This window comes from Pelodiscus sinensis, chromosome 7 (genome assembly GCF_049634645.1).
Source record: "Pelodiscus sinensis isolate JC-2024 chromosome 7, ASM4963464v1, whole genome shotgun sequence".
In the NCBI taxonomy this organism is placed as follows: domain Eukaryota; kingdom Metazoa; phylum Chordata; order Testudines; family Trionychidae; genus Pelodiscus; species Pelodiscus sinensis.
Genome location: NC_134717.1, coordinates 53,914,252 through 53,927,197, shown reverse-complemented (window position 1 = coordinate 53,927,197; position 12,946 = coordinate 53,914,252). Strand labels below are relative to the sequence as shown.

Here is a 12,946-nt window from a genome sequence, read left to right as displayed (position 1 = left end):
AGTTGCCATGACCTGGGCAGCAGGGCGCAGCTGGTGACTGGGAGGCAGCACAGGGCTAGGTGAAGGGGAGGGGGGGGGGCAGGCACAGGGTGCTCAAGGGGCAGGGCTAGTGCTGGGGACTTCTGGGGATAGTAGGGGCTCTAAGAAGTGGGGGGCTGGCACTGGGGGAGTCTGGGGGTAGGGCTACTACTGGGGAGCTCCAAGGGGCGAGGGGCTCTAAGAGGCTGACCCTAGGGGACATTGGGGCATCCAGTGTGGGGAGCAAGCTCTGGGGGTAGGGCTAGTAGTGAGAGGACCATGGGGGCAGGGCTGGCACTGGGGATGGGACTAATATTGGGAACTGGGAGAATCTGGGGGGAGTCCTGGGTGGTTGGTGCAGTGGGCTCTGCAAACAGGAGGCTGGCACTGCAAACACGAGGTCTGGTGATGGGGAGCTGTAAGGAGCGGGGTGCTGGCATTGAGGCATTTGGATTGGGGGGCTGGCATGGGGGACTCTGAGGGCAGAAGGCTGGCACTAGGGGTTTGAGTGCAGGGGATGCTGGGGTCAGTGGCTGGCACTGGGTAGTAGTGGAGGGGTGGGGTGTTCTAAGGGTTAGGTCTGGCCCTGTGCAGGGGAGGACTCTGAAGGCCGGGATTTTTATACAACAGACTGGCAAACCCATTCACAAACTTTTGGCAGACTGATGACAATATTCACATAATGAATATGCAAATAAAACGTTACCAGAGTGACAAAAGTTTGTGAATGGGTTTGCCGGTCCATGGTATAAAAAAAGTTGGGAACCACTGGCTCAGCTATTAGAAAAAAACCCTTTTTATTGAAAAGGTAGTTATGCTCTGAAATAGGCTTCCAAAAATGTATGTGAAGGTTTTAAGAACAGGTTAGACAAACACTTGTTAGGAATGGTCTAGGTTTACGTGGTCCCGCCTCAGAACAGAGGAATGGAGTTGAAGATATCTCAAGGTTCCTTCTGGCTCTATATTTCTATTATTCTTTAAAATCCTGAAACTCTGTTAGAGATTTACTTCATGATATGATTGAAGGTAAATTACATCAATAAACCTGCATTTACCTTTGGACCAGATAAGCCAGGAGCACCTGGTCTGCCAGAAAGGCCTGGTGGTCCCACAATACCGCGTGCACCAACTAGACCTGAGGGACCTGGACTACCTGGTGAACCCTGTCAACAATATTGCAAATAAATAAATGATAAGTACTCAGTTAAAACATGGCTTTGAATCATTATCTTTTATATTCAGTCTCTCTTATGAAATTCTATTCACAGGTATAATGAACACTGACAAATAATTTACTTACCATTTCTCCTCGTGCACCTGGTGAACCTTTTTCACCTGGTTGGCCAGGCTCACCTTTAGGACCAGCACCTCCAGGACTGCCAGCTGGACCAGTGTTACCTGCTGGACCAGGTAGGCCATCCTTTCCTGGAGCTCCAGAATTACCAGGTGGTCCTGGATTGCCCTATGAATGAACGTTTACAGAGAGAAGATTCAAATACAGTATAAGATATGACAGATGAGTCAACATTATGTACTATTTTATCATGATCAGTTTGAGAGACCATTTGCCATTAAAGGAAATGGGAGCTGTGAGAGCTCATAGCAATGCAAATTAAATCACTTGCTTTGGTGGCTAAATGTTGGCTTAGATGCTTAACTGTAGGCAGCTGCATTTCAAAAGGCTGGCTTGCATACTGATGGTACTGGTTGATTTCGGGAATCACCCAGAAAATATTCTACTATCATAGCTGTGGGATGAGGTGCCTGATAGCAAAGAGACTGGACATGTATGCTATAAAATCTTTTCAGTAAAAAGTCAGATCCAAACCCCACTGAAATTCATGGAAATACTCCTGTGGACTTTACAGGACTTTAGATCAGGCCAAAAATGTTAAATTCTACCATCCAGTATTTACTGGGGATTGATTACATATATATTCTTCTCATGGTCATGATTTTCTAACTGTGAAGCCGAACTCTGATATAAGTCTGGCTGAAACTAAGGGATATTGAAAAGACATAAAAATCTATTTTTAAAAATCACAGTCTGACTGGAAGCAGGGAATTTTCTTGTCATTTCTCACTTAAAAGTATATGATAACTGTGGGAAAATGCTAATTTTTAAAATGGAATTTAGTTTATTCATACAATTTTTGCCATGACCATTTTTTCTAACTTGTAAAAGAAAAGAATTCAAAGTCATAGTCTAGTATTTATGGTAGAAGCAAGAAAGAAAGCACATATGGTGTGACCAAGTGTAATATAGAATAGCTTTTCTTGGGCAGAAATGATGTACAAAAATTTGAGAAAATTAAGCAGAAAATAGAGATGATAATGGAATAGTATAGATTTGCAGTCATTTGATCTGCATACTATGGGCCAACTCTGTAGGGGAATGATGCTCCCATGGACCATCTTGCTTTAAAATTACTTCATTTTGCAGGCAACTAAAAAAAGGCCCAAAGGATCTACTTTGAACTATGGAGCACAACGTAAAATCGCTGATAGAAATAAAGAAGACTTTGAATGAAATGAATACACTACGGCTACATCTACACTGGCATGAATTTCCAAAAATGCTTTTAACGGAAAAGTTTTCCGTTAAAAGCATTTTCAGAAAAGCGTGTCTAGATTGGCAGGATGCTTTTCCGCAAAAGCACTTTTTGCGGAAAAGTGTCCATGGCCAATCTAGATGCGGTTTTCCGCAAAAAAGCTCCGATCTCCTTTTTCACAATCTGGGCTTTTTTGTGCGGAAAACAGTACTATGCTGTCTACACTGGCCCTTTTGCGCAAAAGTTTTTCGGAAAAACACTTTTGCCCGAACGGGAGCAGCGAAGTTTTTCCGGAAAAGCACTGATGATTTTACATGAGATCGACAGTGCTTTTCTGGAAATTCAAGCGGCTAGTGTAGATAGCTGGCAAGTTTTTCCGCAAAAGCAGATGATTTTGCGGAAAAACTTGCCAGTCTAGACACAGCCTATTAGTCAAAATCCTAAACTGTACACTTCTTACATCATAAAGATCAACAGTGAATAGGACATTTATGACCACCATAAACAGATAAATAATCCAGATCCCAGAGTATGTCTAGACTACATCCCTCTGTTGTCAGAGGGATGTAAATTAGACATACCGACATTGCAAATGAAGCAGGAATTTAAATCTCCCACGCTTCATTTGAATAAAAATGGCTGCTTCATTTTGCGGAGTCAGCAATTTGTCGGAAAAAAGCTGCTGTCAAGATGGGTATCGGGCGACAAAGGCTTTCTTTGTCACCCAATCCCTGTCTTGACAGCTGCTATTTGTCGACATACTGCTGACTTGGCAAAATGCGGTGGCCATTTTTATTCAAATGAAGCGTGGGAGATTTAAATTCCCGCTTCATTTGCAATGTCGGTATGTCTAATTTACATCCCTCTGGTGATGGAGGGATGTAGTATAGAAATACCCCCACTGTTGTTAATGGAGACTCATTGAGTTTAGTAGGATTTGGGGGAAGCAAACACCGAAAGATGACGGTTATCAATACAATAAATGAAACATAGTGAGAGGGAGATAAGCCCACTTCTGTGAAGTTAAAATGAAGCAAAAAATGAAACTTTAATTTCAGTATACTTCTCCTTGTGTATTATTTATATTCATGTACTGTAAATAGTGATAAGACTTAGATAAAACAGCAAGGTAAGTATACACTTACATTATTACCAGGAGGACCAGGCAGGCCTCTTGCGCCAGGGAAACCAGATGAACCCTGGAATGTATTAATAAGTTTAGTGATCAATTTTAAAACAGTGGTAACAAAACATGAAGGGCTCGTCTACACTGGCCCCTTTTCCGAAAGGGGCATGTTAATTTCACAGGTCGTAATAGGGAAATCCGCGGGGGATTTAAATATCCCCCGCGGCATTTAAATAAAAATGTCCGCCACTTTTTTTCCGGCTTGGGGAAAAGCCGGAAAAGAGCGTCTACACTGGCCCCGATCCTCCGGAAAAAAGCCCTTTTCCGGAGGATCTCTTATTCCTACTTCAAAGTAGGAATAAGAGATCCTCCGGAAAAGGGCTTTTTTCCGGAGGGTCGGGGCCAGTGTAGACGCTCTTTTCTGGCTTTTCTAAAAGCCGGAAAAAAGCGGCGGACATTTTTATTTAAATGCCGCGGGGGATATTTAAATCCCCCGCGGATTTCCCTATTACGACCTGTCAAATTAGCATGCCTCTTTAGGAAAAGGGGCCAGTGTAGACGTAGCCCATGAGAAAGGATGAGGGACTATCCAAAGTTTGACTGGTACCTAACTTTCCTAACATAATACACCTCTGCAATGGTTTCAAAATTATGGCAAAGGTGTTATGGAAAGAACAGATATATTGCCATTTTGTACTAGGGCAGAATACATTTCCACAACAACTAAATATACAGTCCCAATGTTAACTTTTGGCACTGGAAGATCTCAGCTATCTCTCAATATCTAACTTATGGTCGAAGAAAAAATTGCCAATGAGATTTTTTTAGATCAAAATAGCAGGTGATCTGCAGTAGGTCATAGATGGTTTGGCTTAGTTACTGCACCTTACTAGTGTTCCAGAGAAGTTTATTACATTAAAGACAGTCCAGAACTCTCAGTGCCCTGAGTTTGTTGGAGATTATGCTGGAATTATTGTCCCAGTAAAAATCAGTGGTGTTGTCTACCCACTGATAGAAAAGGATAATACTCACAGGGCCGCCTGGAGCACCACGCTCTCCTTTTCCTCCTTGGGGACCAGCTGGACCCTATAGTGAAAAAAAATGCAACTTGGCATGAAAAACAGCCAACAGACAAGATTATAAGATGGTGTCGACGCATTATGCATTTCAAACAGCTCAGAGTGATCTCATAACGGAGAGAAATTTGAATTTGGGTAAAAATGAATACTTACTGGTGCGCCAGGGCCTCCTTGAGGACCTGCAGCTCCTGGGGGACCAGTCTCACCTCTTTCACCACCAGGGCCTCTCTCCCCTTTTCCACCAGGTTCTCCATTTTGTCCCTGTATTCAAAGAAATTCTTATAAATTCTGTTTTGTTAAACTGGTTATGATGACTTTCCTTAGATGTATCTACTTGTTAAGTAAGAATACATGTCTATAAGTTATAAATCCACTGAAGACAAGATAAATCCAATGTGATATCAGATCCAAGAACCAGATACTCTCAACTAAGGAGCCGAAACACAATTTGGAATCTGAACTCTGTTTGCAGTTTGTATTGTTACGTGTTGCTTTCTCGATATCTCACTAAAGTGAATGTGATAGGCTAGGGGGATGGGTATCTTGAAGTATGGCTGAATAAGTAAACAAAGGGGAATAAACAAAAAATACATATTAATTGTCCGAATGGAATACAGAGGTCATAAGTTTATTATGCTGAGCTTGGTAGATCATTCTACGATGGACAGGAATATGGTCAGTTATTACTTAACATGAATTAACAATATAAATTGAGTATCAAATTTGTTTGGTATTTATACTTACAGGAGCACCAGGGAAGCCAGCAGGCCCAGGGGGACCTTGTTCACCTCTCTCACCCTGTAGAAAGGAAACAGATCATAGGTGTAAAAATGAGAAAAATATTTTTCAAACCTCATATGTGAGAATTCTTTGGTGAACAGGGTTCATATTAGTCTACCATCACTACCTGAAATACAATTTAAATGTGGTTACGGTTACTAAACTTTATACTTTCAAACTGCTTAAATTGTCCCTTGATAATGATCACCATTGTGCCAAATCTTGTTTTCAGTAACATCCATGTAAGTCCTCAATGGTGTTACTCTAGTTTCAGCCTGTGGTATCGGAAATCAAAATCTGGCCCATTTTATCAAAACGAAAAGGAACACCAAAAACAAGTGAATTCTGAAAAGTTTACTTTAGTACGGAAAACTATAAAATGCAAATTAGGCCATTTAACAAACTAATAGAATTTTGAAAATTTAATCTTAATTTGTTTGTTGAACGATAACTTCTACCAGAGATTTAAATACCAGGAAACTGTGCATCTCAGACTTACCCCCATTTCTCTGGCATCTCTCTGGTGTGTATCATCGCTTTTAAAAAAAATAGTTGGTTTGTTTTTTAAAAGTTCTGAGTTTCAACAAATTTCTCTGAAGTCAGTGGGAGCTGCAGATGTTCAACAACTTTTGAAATCAGGCCCTATCTATTCCCAAAGACATCACTTAATTGTAGGGCTGAATCTGTCCCAAGCAATGGAATCTACAGTAGCCTTACAACTGAACAAAAAGAATAGTCACTTACAGGACCACCACGGGCTCCTACTGGACCAGGAGGGCCAGCTGCACCAGGTTCTCCCTGAAAAGACAGAAAGTTGTTTTAAGAAATATACCTCCAGCTAAGGAGAACATCTCAGACATATGTACATAAACCCTCATTTCAACACAAGGTTATAAAAGTTATAAAGTACCTTATCTCCATGTGGGCCAGCTGGACCTGGGGGCCCAATGGGACCTGCAGAACCCTACAACAATTAGAAAACAATGTGTACTTAGTACAGAAATACAAACAGATTTATTTTCATGTATTGTCATCATTGAAAATTTGAATCTCACCCTCATTATATATATGACTTTTTAGTTACTTTAATAGCAGAAAATCTACTTCTATATTACATGAGCACTTTGAGGGATTGTTTACACATTTTGAATTTATTTCACTAGAATATGGTCTGATTCAATGCCCATTGCAATTAATGTGAATCTTTCCATTGGTACTCACTGGAAGTCATCTGTTCTCCTACCTTTATCTCCAGACAATTTACTAAATTTCTCTTGATTCCATAGTACCTGATCCATTTTTATACTCTTGGTAGAGGACTAGTTCTACACCACTGAAGTCAGTAGGAGGGTAGAAATTGAGTTCAGTGAGCATATGATGAGGCACCAAGTAAGAAAGGAACAATCAAATAACTACATTATTAAAACTGAAAATCTAACCTACTTTTGCAACTATAACTTTCACATAAAGTAGTTTTTTTATATTTATTGTGACTCATTATGTTGATGCACCATAAGTGGTTTCATGTGTTGGTTTCATACCATAGATAACATTGTTTAGAAGTATTTTTCATGAAAGTCTTCATATACTTCTCTCTCTCACACTTCAGTCTTGTCCTCTTTATATAGCTAACTGGAAAAGCGAGCAGCTTCCCTTCCTATTTTCATTGTGATGTATCCCCCATATAACTAAACCCATTTATCTGTACACATCAAGTTAATAAAAGCTTCCTGTCCAATTAAAAACTTAAGTTATGAAAACAAGGATTAAAACTAATTTGATTTATAAATGTAGACTTGCACTAACAAAACCTTTTTCCATGGCCAAAATCAGGTCTGCTGTTCATATCACAATGGTGGTCATTTTTTAGAACCTCACTTACATTTTAAATGACTCTTCAATAGCTTTTGAAGTTGAGTCATATGTAATTAGAAAGCTCATAAAGTATGAAAGGTTAATACTTACCCTTGGTCCATCTTTACCAGGGAAGCCATCACTACCTCTGCCACCAGGTTCTCCCTGTCAAACACAAATCAAAAGACATTTACAAAATTACTGAGGAAAGTGTCACAAGGGTATTGTGATAACTGGATTGTTCGACTGTGGGAATGCAAATCTCATATTCAGTATAACATTCTGCCTCAGCATACACAAGCAGGCATGGAACTCAGTTATAAAACTCAAAATCCATTTACCCGCAAAGGGGTAGACAGAATGGGCCAGATTCTCCTTTGATGTGAATTGGCATCACTTCATTGGCTTCAATGGAGCAAATTTACATGAGCTGAGAATCTCCCACAGCATTTTCATATACCGTAGTCTTTTATAAATATATGTTCTGATTTGCATACATTCTGTGAACCTTTAGCTCTCACTGAAGTCAGTAGAGACAGCAGGTACTCAGCACCTTTGAAATCAGGCCAGAAGTGAACACTTGAAAACCCTGCTCTTTTTCATGAAGCTAAAATAGTAATTTCACAAAAATTGTAGGATAAAAGGAGTTGTTACCTTTTCTCCTTTGGGTCCAGGATTTCCATTACCTCCTCTCTCTCCTGGCATTCCTTGCAAACCAGGTGGCCCTGCACCACCAGGGGAACCAGGTGCACCAGCAGGACCCTACAGGTATAATAGGGAAATGTGATAAACATTGAAGGTGAAGCTGAATGAACCTGAAAAAAGCACATAATATAGGGAATGGTTTGGGGATTAAGCAGATACCTTGCCACCTTCTGGGCCAGGGGGACCTGTTCCACCTCTTGCTCCTGCAGGACCTGGAGGACCTTGTCCACCACGTTCACCTGGAAGGCCATTTTCACCCTGCCATAAAAAAGTGCAATAGCTTTTTGTTGTTTCCAAGGCTGGTATCATGGTTTCACATTTATTTACCTCCTCTCCTTCTCATATTTAATCACAGAAATATTATTGCAATGCGTACCTTATTGCCTGGGGCTCCAGGGGCTCCATTTTCACCTCTTTGTCCCTGTTTACAATGGAAAATATGTTACTAACCCATACACTTAACGTTTTACACAGTAACTGTCTCTCAAAAATACTGATGTGTGGCATCTCATTTCCTTCACATTTTATCCATGACTGGGATAATGTAAACAACTTCTATTTGGATCCTTTTATGATCTAGTTTTGCAAATACCATTTTCAAGAGGAGGATACTTCTAGAGATGGATATTAAAAAAATAGTAGCCTCCTCAAGTTGAAGAGTGCTGACTATGGGTATGTTTTTAAGTGGCATCTCCGATCTCTGGGTGTAGAATAGGGAGATGAGGCAATTGGATCAGCACCATTAGCCCTCATTTGCCCACACTAAGACTGATGTAAAAGTTAGGATCACTTATCACTTTCTGGTACTTGGAAAGGAAAAGCCTTCAGAACAAAATGATTGTCCACCAGATCATCAAGACTTGAGTATCTGCTCCTTTCCTTTTGTACTCTGGAGGAGTACTCTGGCCATTAGATCTGCTATTATGGATATACAGATCAATTTCCGATTTCTCTCCTGGCTTCCCCCACCCATCTTCAGTAATGCCTTCTGTGCTGATGCGCAAAGACCCTGGCATTCATCATAGTTTCCCAAGACACAAGAAAGTGAATTCCTCTATGTATGAGGAATTCTGCATCTGAAAATGAGGTCTAATAGGGATTGCAATTTTTATAATTGTCTTTTGATTTCTCGATTTCCAAAAAAGAAAGGACAACTTACGGGTTCTCCGGGCTTTCCACTCTCTCCAGGTGGTCCTGAAGTACCAGGTAATCCCTGTTTAAATTGAAAATACCATTTAGTAAATACAAATTTTATATCTACTTAGATAGAAAGAGATGTATACAATTGCTATTTCATGGTGATTTAGAGAAAAGCAAAATCTGAAAAAGTGTCTGAAAAACTATGTTCTACAACCTAAACTATACATTCTCCAAAGTCACAGAAAACTTTGACACAGAAGTAATTCAGTGAAAACAATTTCATAATCTTATCTAATACTTTGCAAAAGAGGACAGTTTAACTTGAAAGCCAGAGATTAAGTTATAAATAACCACCTGATCCTCCACTATTCTCTGTAGTCAGACCAGCTAACTTAAATGAAGATCTTGGATGACCTTTCTCATTGCAACACATGATAAGACAAGCCCTAACTGAAATATTTGTGTTGTTCTTTTTAGTTTTTTTTTTAAATTCATTGGAAGCAATAAAATAGAAATAAACAGCACCTGGAAGCCAGATGGACCTGGAGCTCCCGCCTCTCCTTTTTCACCTGGAGGACCCTGGAAGGAAACAAAAAGCAACACAAAATTCAACAACATCATTCTAACATATAAAAGAATACTTAACACATGCCTATTGTTGTTAAAATTCCACCAATATTCTAAGCCTTCAAATTAGATGAAACATACCCCTCCCCCCAACAGTGAACCATTAGCATCACTGAGTTTTTGTCTTGTGACTATTATGCTCTTCTGATCCTGCTGACTGTACTCACATAGAAGTATTAAAGTCAAGGGTTTGGGTTTGTTTTTTTACGGTGAATAAGAGATGCAGCATTAAGCCTACTGTGAAAATGTTATAAAATAAAAAATATTAACACTTCTCAAGACACCCACCATTCACAAATTGCTTTATGGGTGTCTTTCCAATACACAAAGGACTCAACAGTGCCAAGCACGGTGGCTGTGTCTACACTGCACCCCTTTTCTGGAAAAGGGATGCAGATTAGACACTTGGAATAGCAAAATCCACGGGGGATTTAAATATCCCCCGCGGTATTTGCATTAACATGGCTGCCGCTTTTTTCCAGCTTGGGGATAAGCCAGAGAAAAGCGCCAGTCTAGACGTGATTCTCCGGAAAATAAGCCTTTTTCTGGAGGATCTTTTATTCCTACTTTGAATAAAGCGTCAGTCTAGACTTTGAAGTAGGAATAAAAGATCCTCCGGAAAAGGGCTTATTTTCCGGAGAATCACGTTTAGACTCAACCCAAGCCGGAAAAAAGCGGCAGCCATGTTAATGCAAATACCACGGGGGATATTTAAATCTCCCGTGGATTTTGCTATTCCAAAGTGTCTAATCTGCATCCCTTTTCCGGAAAAGGGGTGCAGTGTAGACACAGCCTATGTGAATAATTGCACTGGGAGATGGAGGAACAGATCATATAATGGCACTCCTTGTGCTCTCCTACATCACATTTTTGCTCTTGGCTAGCTCTTCCACAGAAGGAGCAGGTAGGTACTGTGTCCCACTTTTACAGAGGGAAGTAATCTTGTCAAGGTAATCCTTGCTCATCTTGTTGTGCTCAAGGAGGCATTGTGAATTCTAGAGGCCTGTAACTCTGGGAGCTCATGCTAAGATTGCCTCCCTCTTTCCTCATTGTTATCATGGGCTAAAATTTCCATAGAAATACCACCTTAGTATACATGCCTGATACAGCACCCACGTAACTTAGCTCTTTCACCAGTGAAGTACCAAAGAAAATTGTAAATTTCTCCAGTAATCCTGAGTTGGTTTACATTGGCAAAGCTCTAGTCACCTTAGTTTGTATCAGTAGAACTTTTGGTTATCTTTAGAGATCTACTGAGTTCATATTAACAAACTGAACAAAGACAACTGAGTCCAGCATGGGTGTCTCTATCCTCAAAGCCAATAGGAAATTTCTCTCTCCATCAGATAAGAAAATGTTCTCTCAAGATTCACATGCTCTTTGCTGACCAGGAGAACGAAGAAGCTGAAGAGTGTTTGGGAAACATTAATTCGATGTGAGGGTTTGATTTTTTTACAGAAAATATATCAGTTTTTCCAAGATTTTTCTTTTTTGAGACACTGCACTTACAGCAGCCCCTGAAGGACCCGGGGCACCAACGTCACCACTCTTTCCAGGAAGACCCTATCAAATGACAACATTTTACAGTTATTATCCATCAGTACAATTTTTAGAAGGATTAAAAAAATTGGAGAACACTGTGAAATATTACCAAAGAGAAGCTGATAAATAAAACTGACCTGTGCGCCAGGTGGTCCAGGGGCACCTCTTTCTCCATTCTTTCCTGGTGCACCCTTTAAAAAGGAAAAGACCAGATATATTTAAAATATAAGTTTCTAATGCAACCTCTAGCTAAAATGTTCATATGTACAGGACACGATCTTCTGCAGAATTAGATCAAAGCAACACCATCAGAGTCAATGGAACTAAACTGATCTATAACTACAGAGAATCTGTCCCATTAAGTATTACATATTTTAAGTCAAGAAATGTCACTAACCTCATTACCCTTAGGACCAGGGAAACCCATCACACCTGGCTGACCTCTTGGACCTGTTTGGCCTGGAGGACCAGGTCGGCCGGATTCTCCCTGATTACCCTGATATAGGCAGGAGAAAGATATCAGCCATTAGAAGAAACAAATGATTATGTAAACAACAGAGACATGTTGAAAAAAAATCAAATGGCCAAGTTAAAAGGTGAATAAAGACAATATTATTTTGGCTGACTTTTCATTAGAAATATACTTTTATTTTTTTTTAAATGCGCTTAAACTCCTGTAGAAGAAGAGTCTGTGTTTATAGTAATATTAAATAACAAGATTTGGACAGTGCTATTACAATGAAAAACATATGAAATAATCTGCCCAGAATGCAGCTTGTTTCTGATCTCATCTACATTTCACACCAGAACTCCCATGGAGTGAGAACAATGTTAAAACGAGATCAAAGCCCAGTCCAGGGCATGTTCCCTCATATAATATTTGTGCAATGTACATACTGAAGGGCCGGGTTTTCCGTCATTTCCTGGACTTCCTGGACTTCCTGTCAAACCCTGGATATGCAGAAAAAGATGAGTCAATTTTTATTGTCTAGCAGCACCATTATCTATGGTTAGTTTTACAAACCCATTTCAGGCTTACTAAAGAAATCCATTGGATTTACAAGGGACAAGCTGATCAATAATCCATTTAATAAGGATTCAGCTCATTCTGTGGGATTCAATAATGGGAAGGAAGGCACCAGAAAGCAAATGATTATACTCTAAAGTAGGTAATATAAGCATTTTCATTAAGTCCCCAATTGTTTACAAATAACTACATTTAATAGTGCCTTCTTAGGAACTTGGGCTTTGCTCTTCATTTAAGCTACCAGAAAATATGACATGTGTTTGTCACATTGTTTGTCTGAAAGCCACATTGATTTCCAATAAAAACTACTTTCCTGTGCGTAAAATGTAATAATGCATAAGTGGTTGCTGACTTTACCCACTAATTCTCAGTATAGAACTTACACTTTTCTGCATTTTAAGCCTAATTTATTACAGCTTCTCTTTGAGTTTACAGGCATCAAATATTATATGCTCAATGCCAAATAGCACATTTGCTCCCACCCTCAAATGCTAAG

The 12,946-nt window shown here is 39.9% G+C and overlaps 1 protein-coding gene across 1 annotated transcript in view; it reads right to left on the bottom strand.

Moving 5' to 3' along the window:
• The window catches only part of COL3A1 (collagen type III alpha 1 chain), a 74,405-nt gene that overhangs the window by 13,455 nt on the left and 48,004 nt on the right, over positions 1–12,946 (bottom strand). The window contains exons 23-40 of the mRNA XM_075933792.1: positions 12,321–12,374; positions 11,821–11,919; positions 11,561–11,614; positions 11,391–11,444; positions 9,780–9,833; positions 9,274–9,327; positions 8,491–8,535; positions 8,274–8,372; positions 8,064–8,171; positions 7,521–7,574; positions 6,466–6,519; positions 6,300–6,353; positions 5,520–5,573; positions 4,929–5,036; positions 4,729–4,782; positions 3,716–3,769; positions 1,319–1,480; positions 1,074–1,181 (exon numbers count right to left, since the gene is read on the bottom strand). Coding sequence (XP_075789907.1) covers positions 1,074–1,181; positions 1,319–1,480; positions 3,716–3,769; positions 4,729–4,782; positions 4,929–5,036; positions 5,520–5,573; positions 6,300–6,353; positions 6,466–6,519; positions 7,521–7,574; positions 8,064–8,171; positions 8,274–8,372; positions 8,491–8,535; positions 9,274–9,327; positions 9,780–9,833; positions 11,391–11,444; positions 11,561–11,614; positions 11,821–11,919; positions 12,321–12,374 — 1,323 coding nt within the window. The remainder of the gene's footprint in view (positions 1–1,073; positions 1,182–1,318; positions 1,481–3,715; positions 3,770–4,728; positions 4,783–4,928; positions 5,037–5,519; positions 5,574–6,299; positions 6,354–6,465; positions 6,520–7,520; positions 7,575–8,063; positions 8,172–8,273; positions 8,373–8,490; positions 8,536–9,273; positions 9,328–9,779; positions 9,834–11,390; positions 11,445–11,560; positions 11,615–11,820; positions 11,920–12,320; positions 12,375–12,946) is intronic.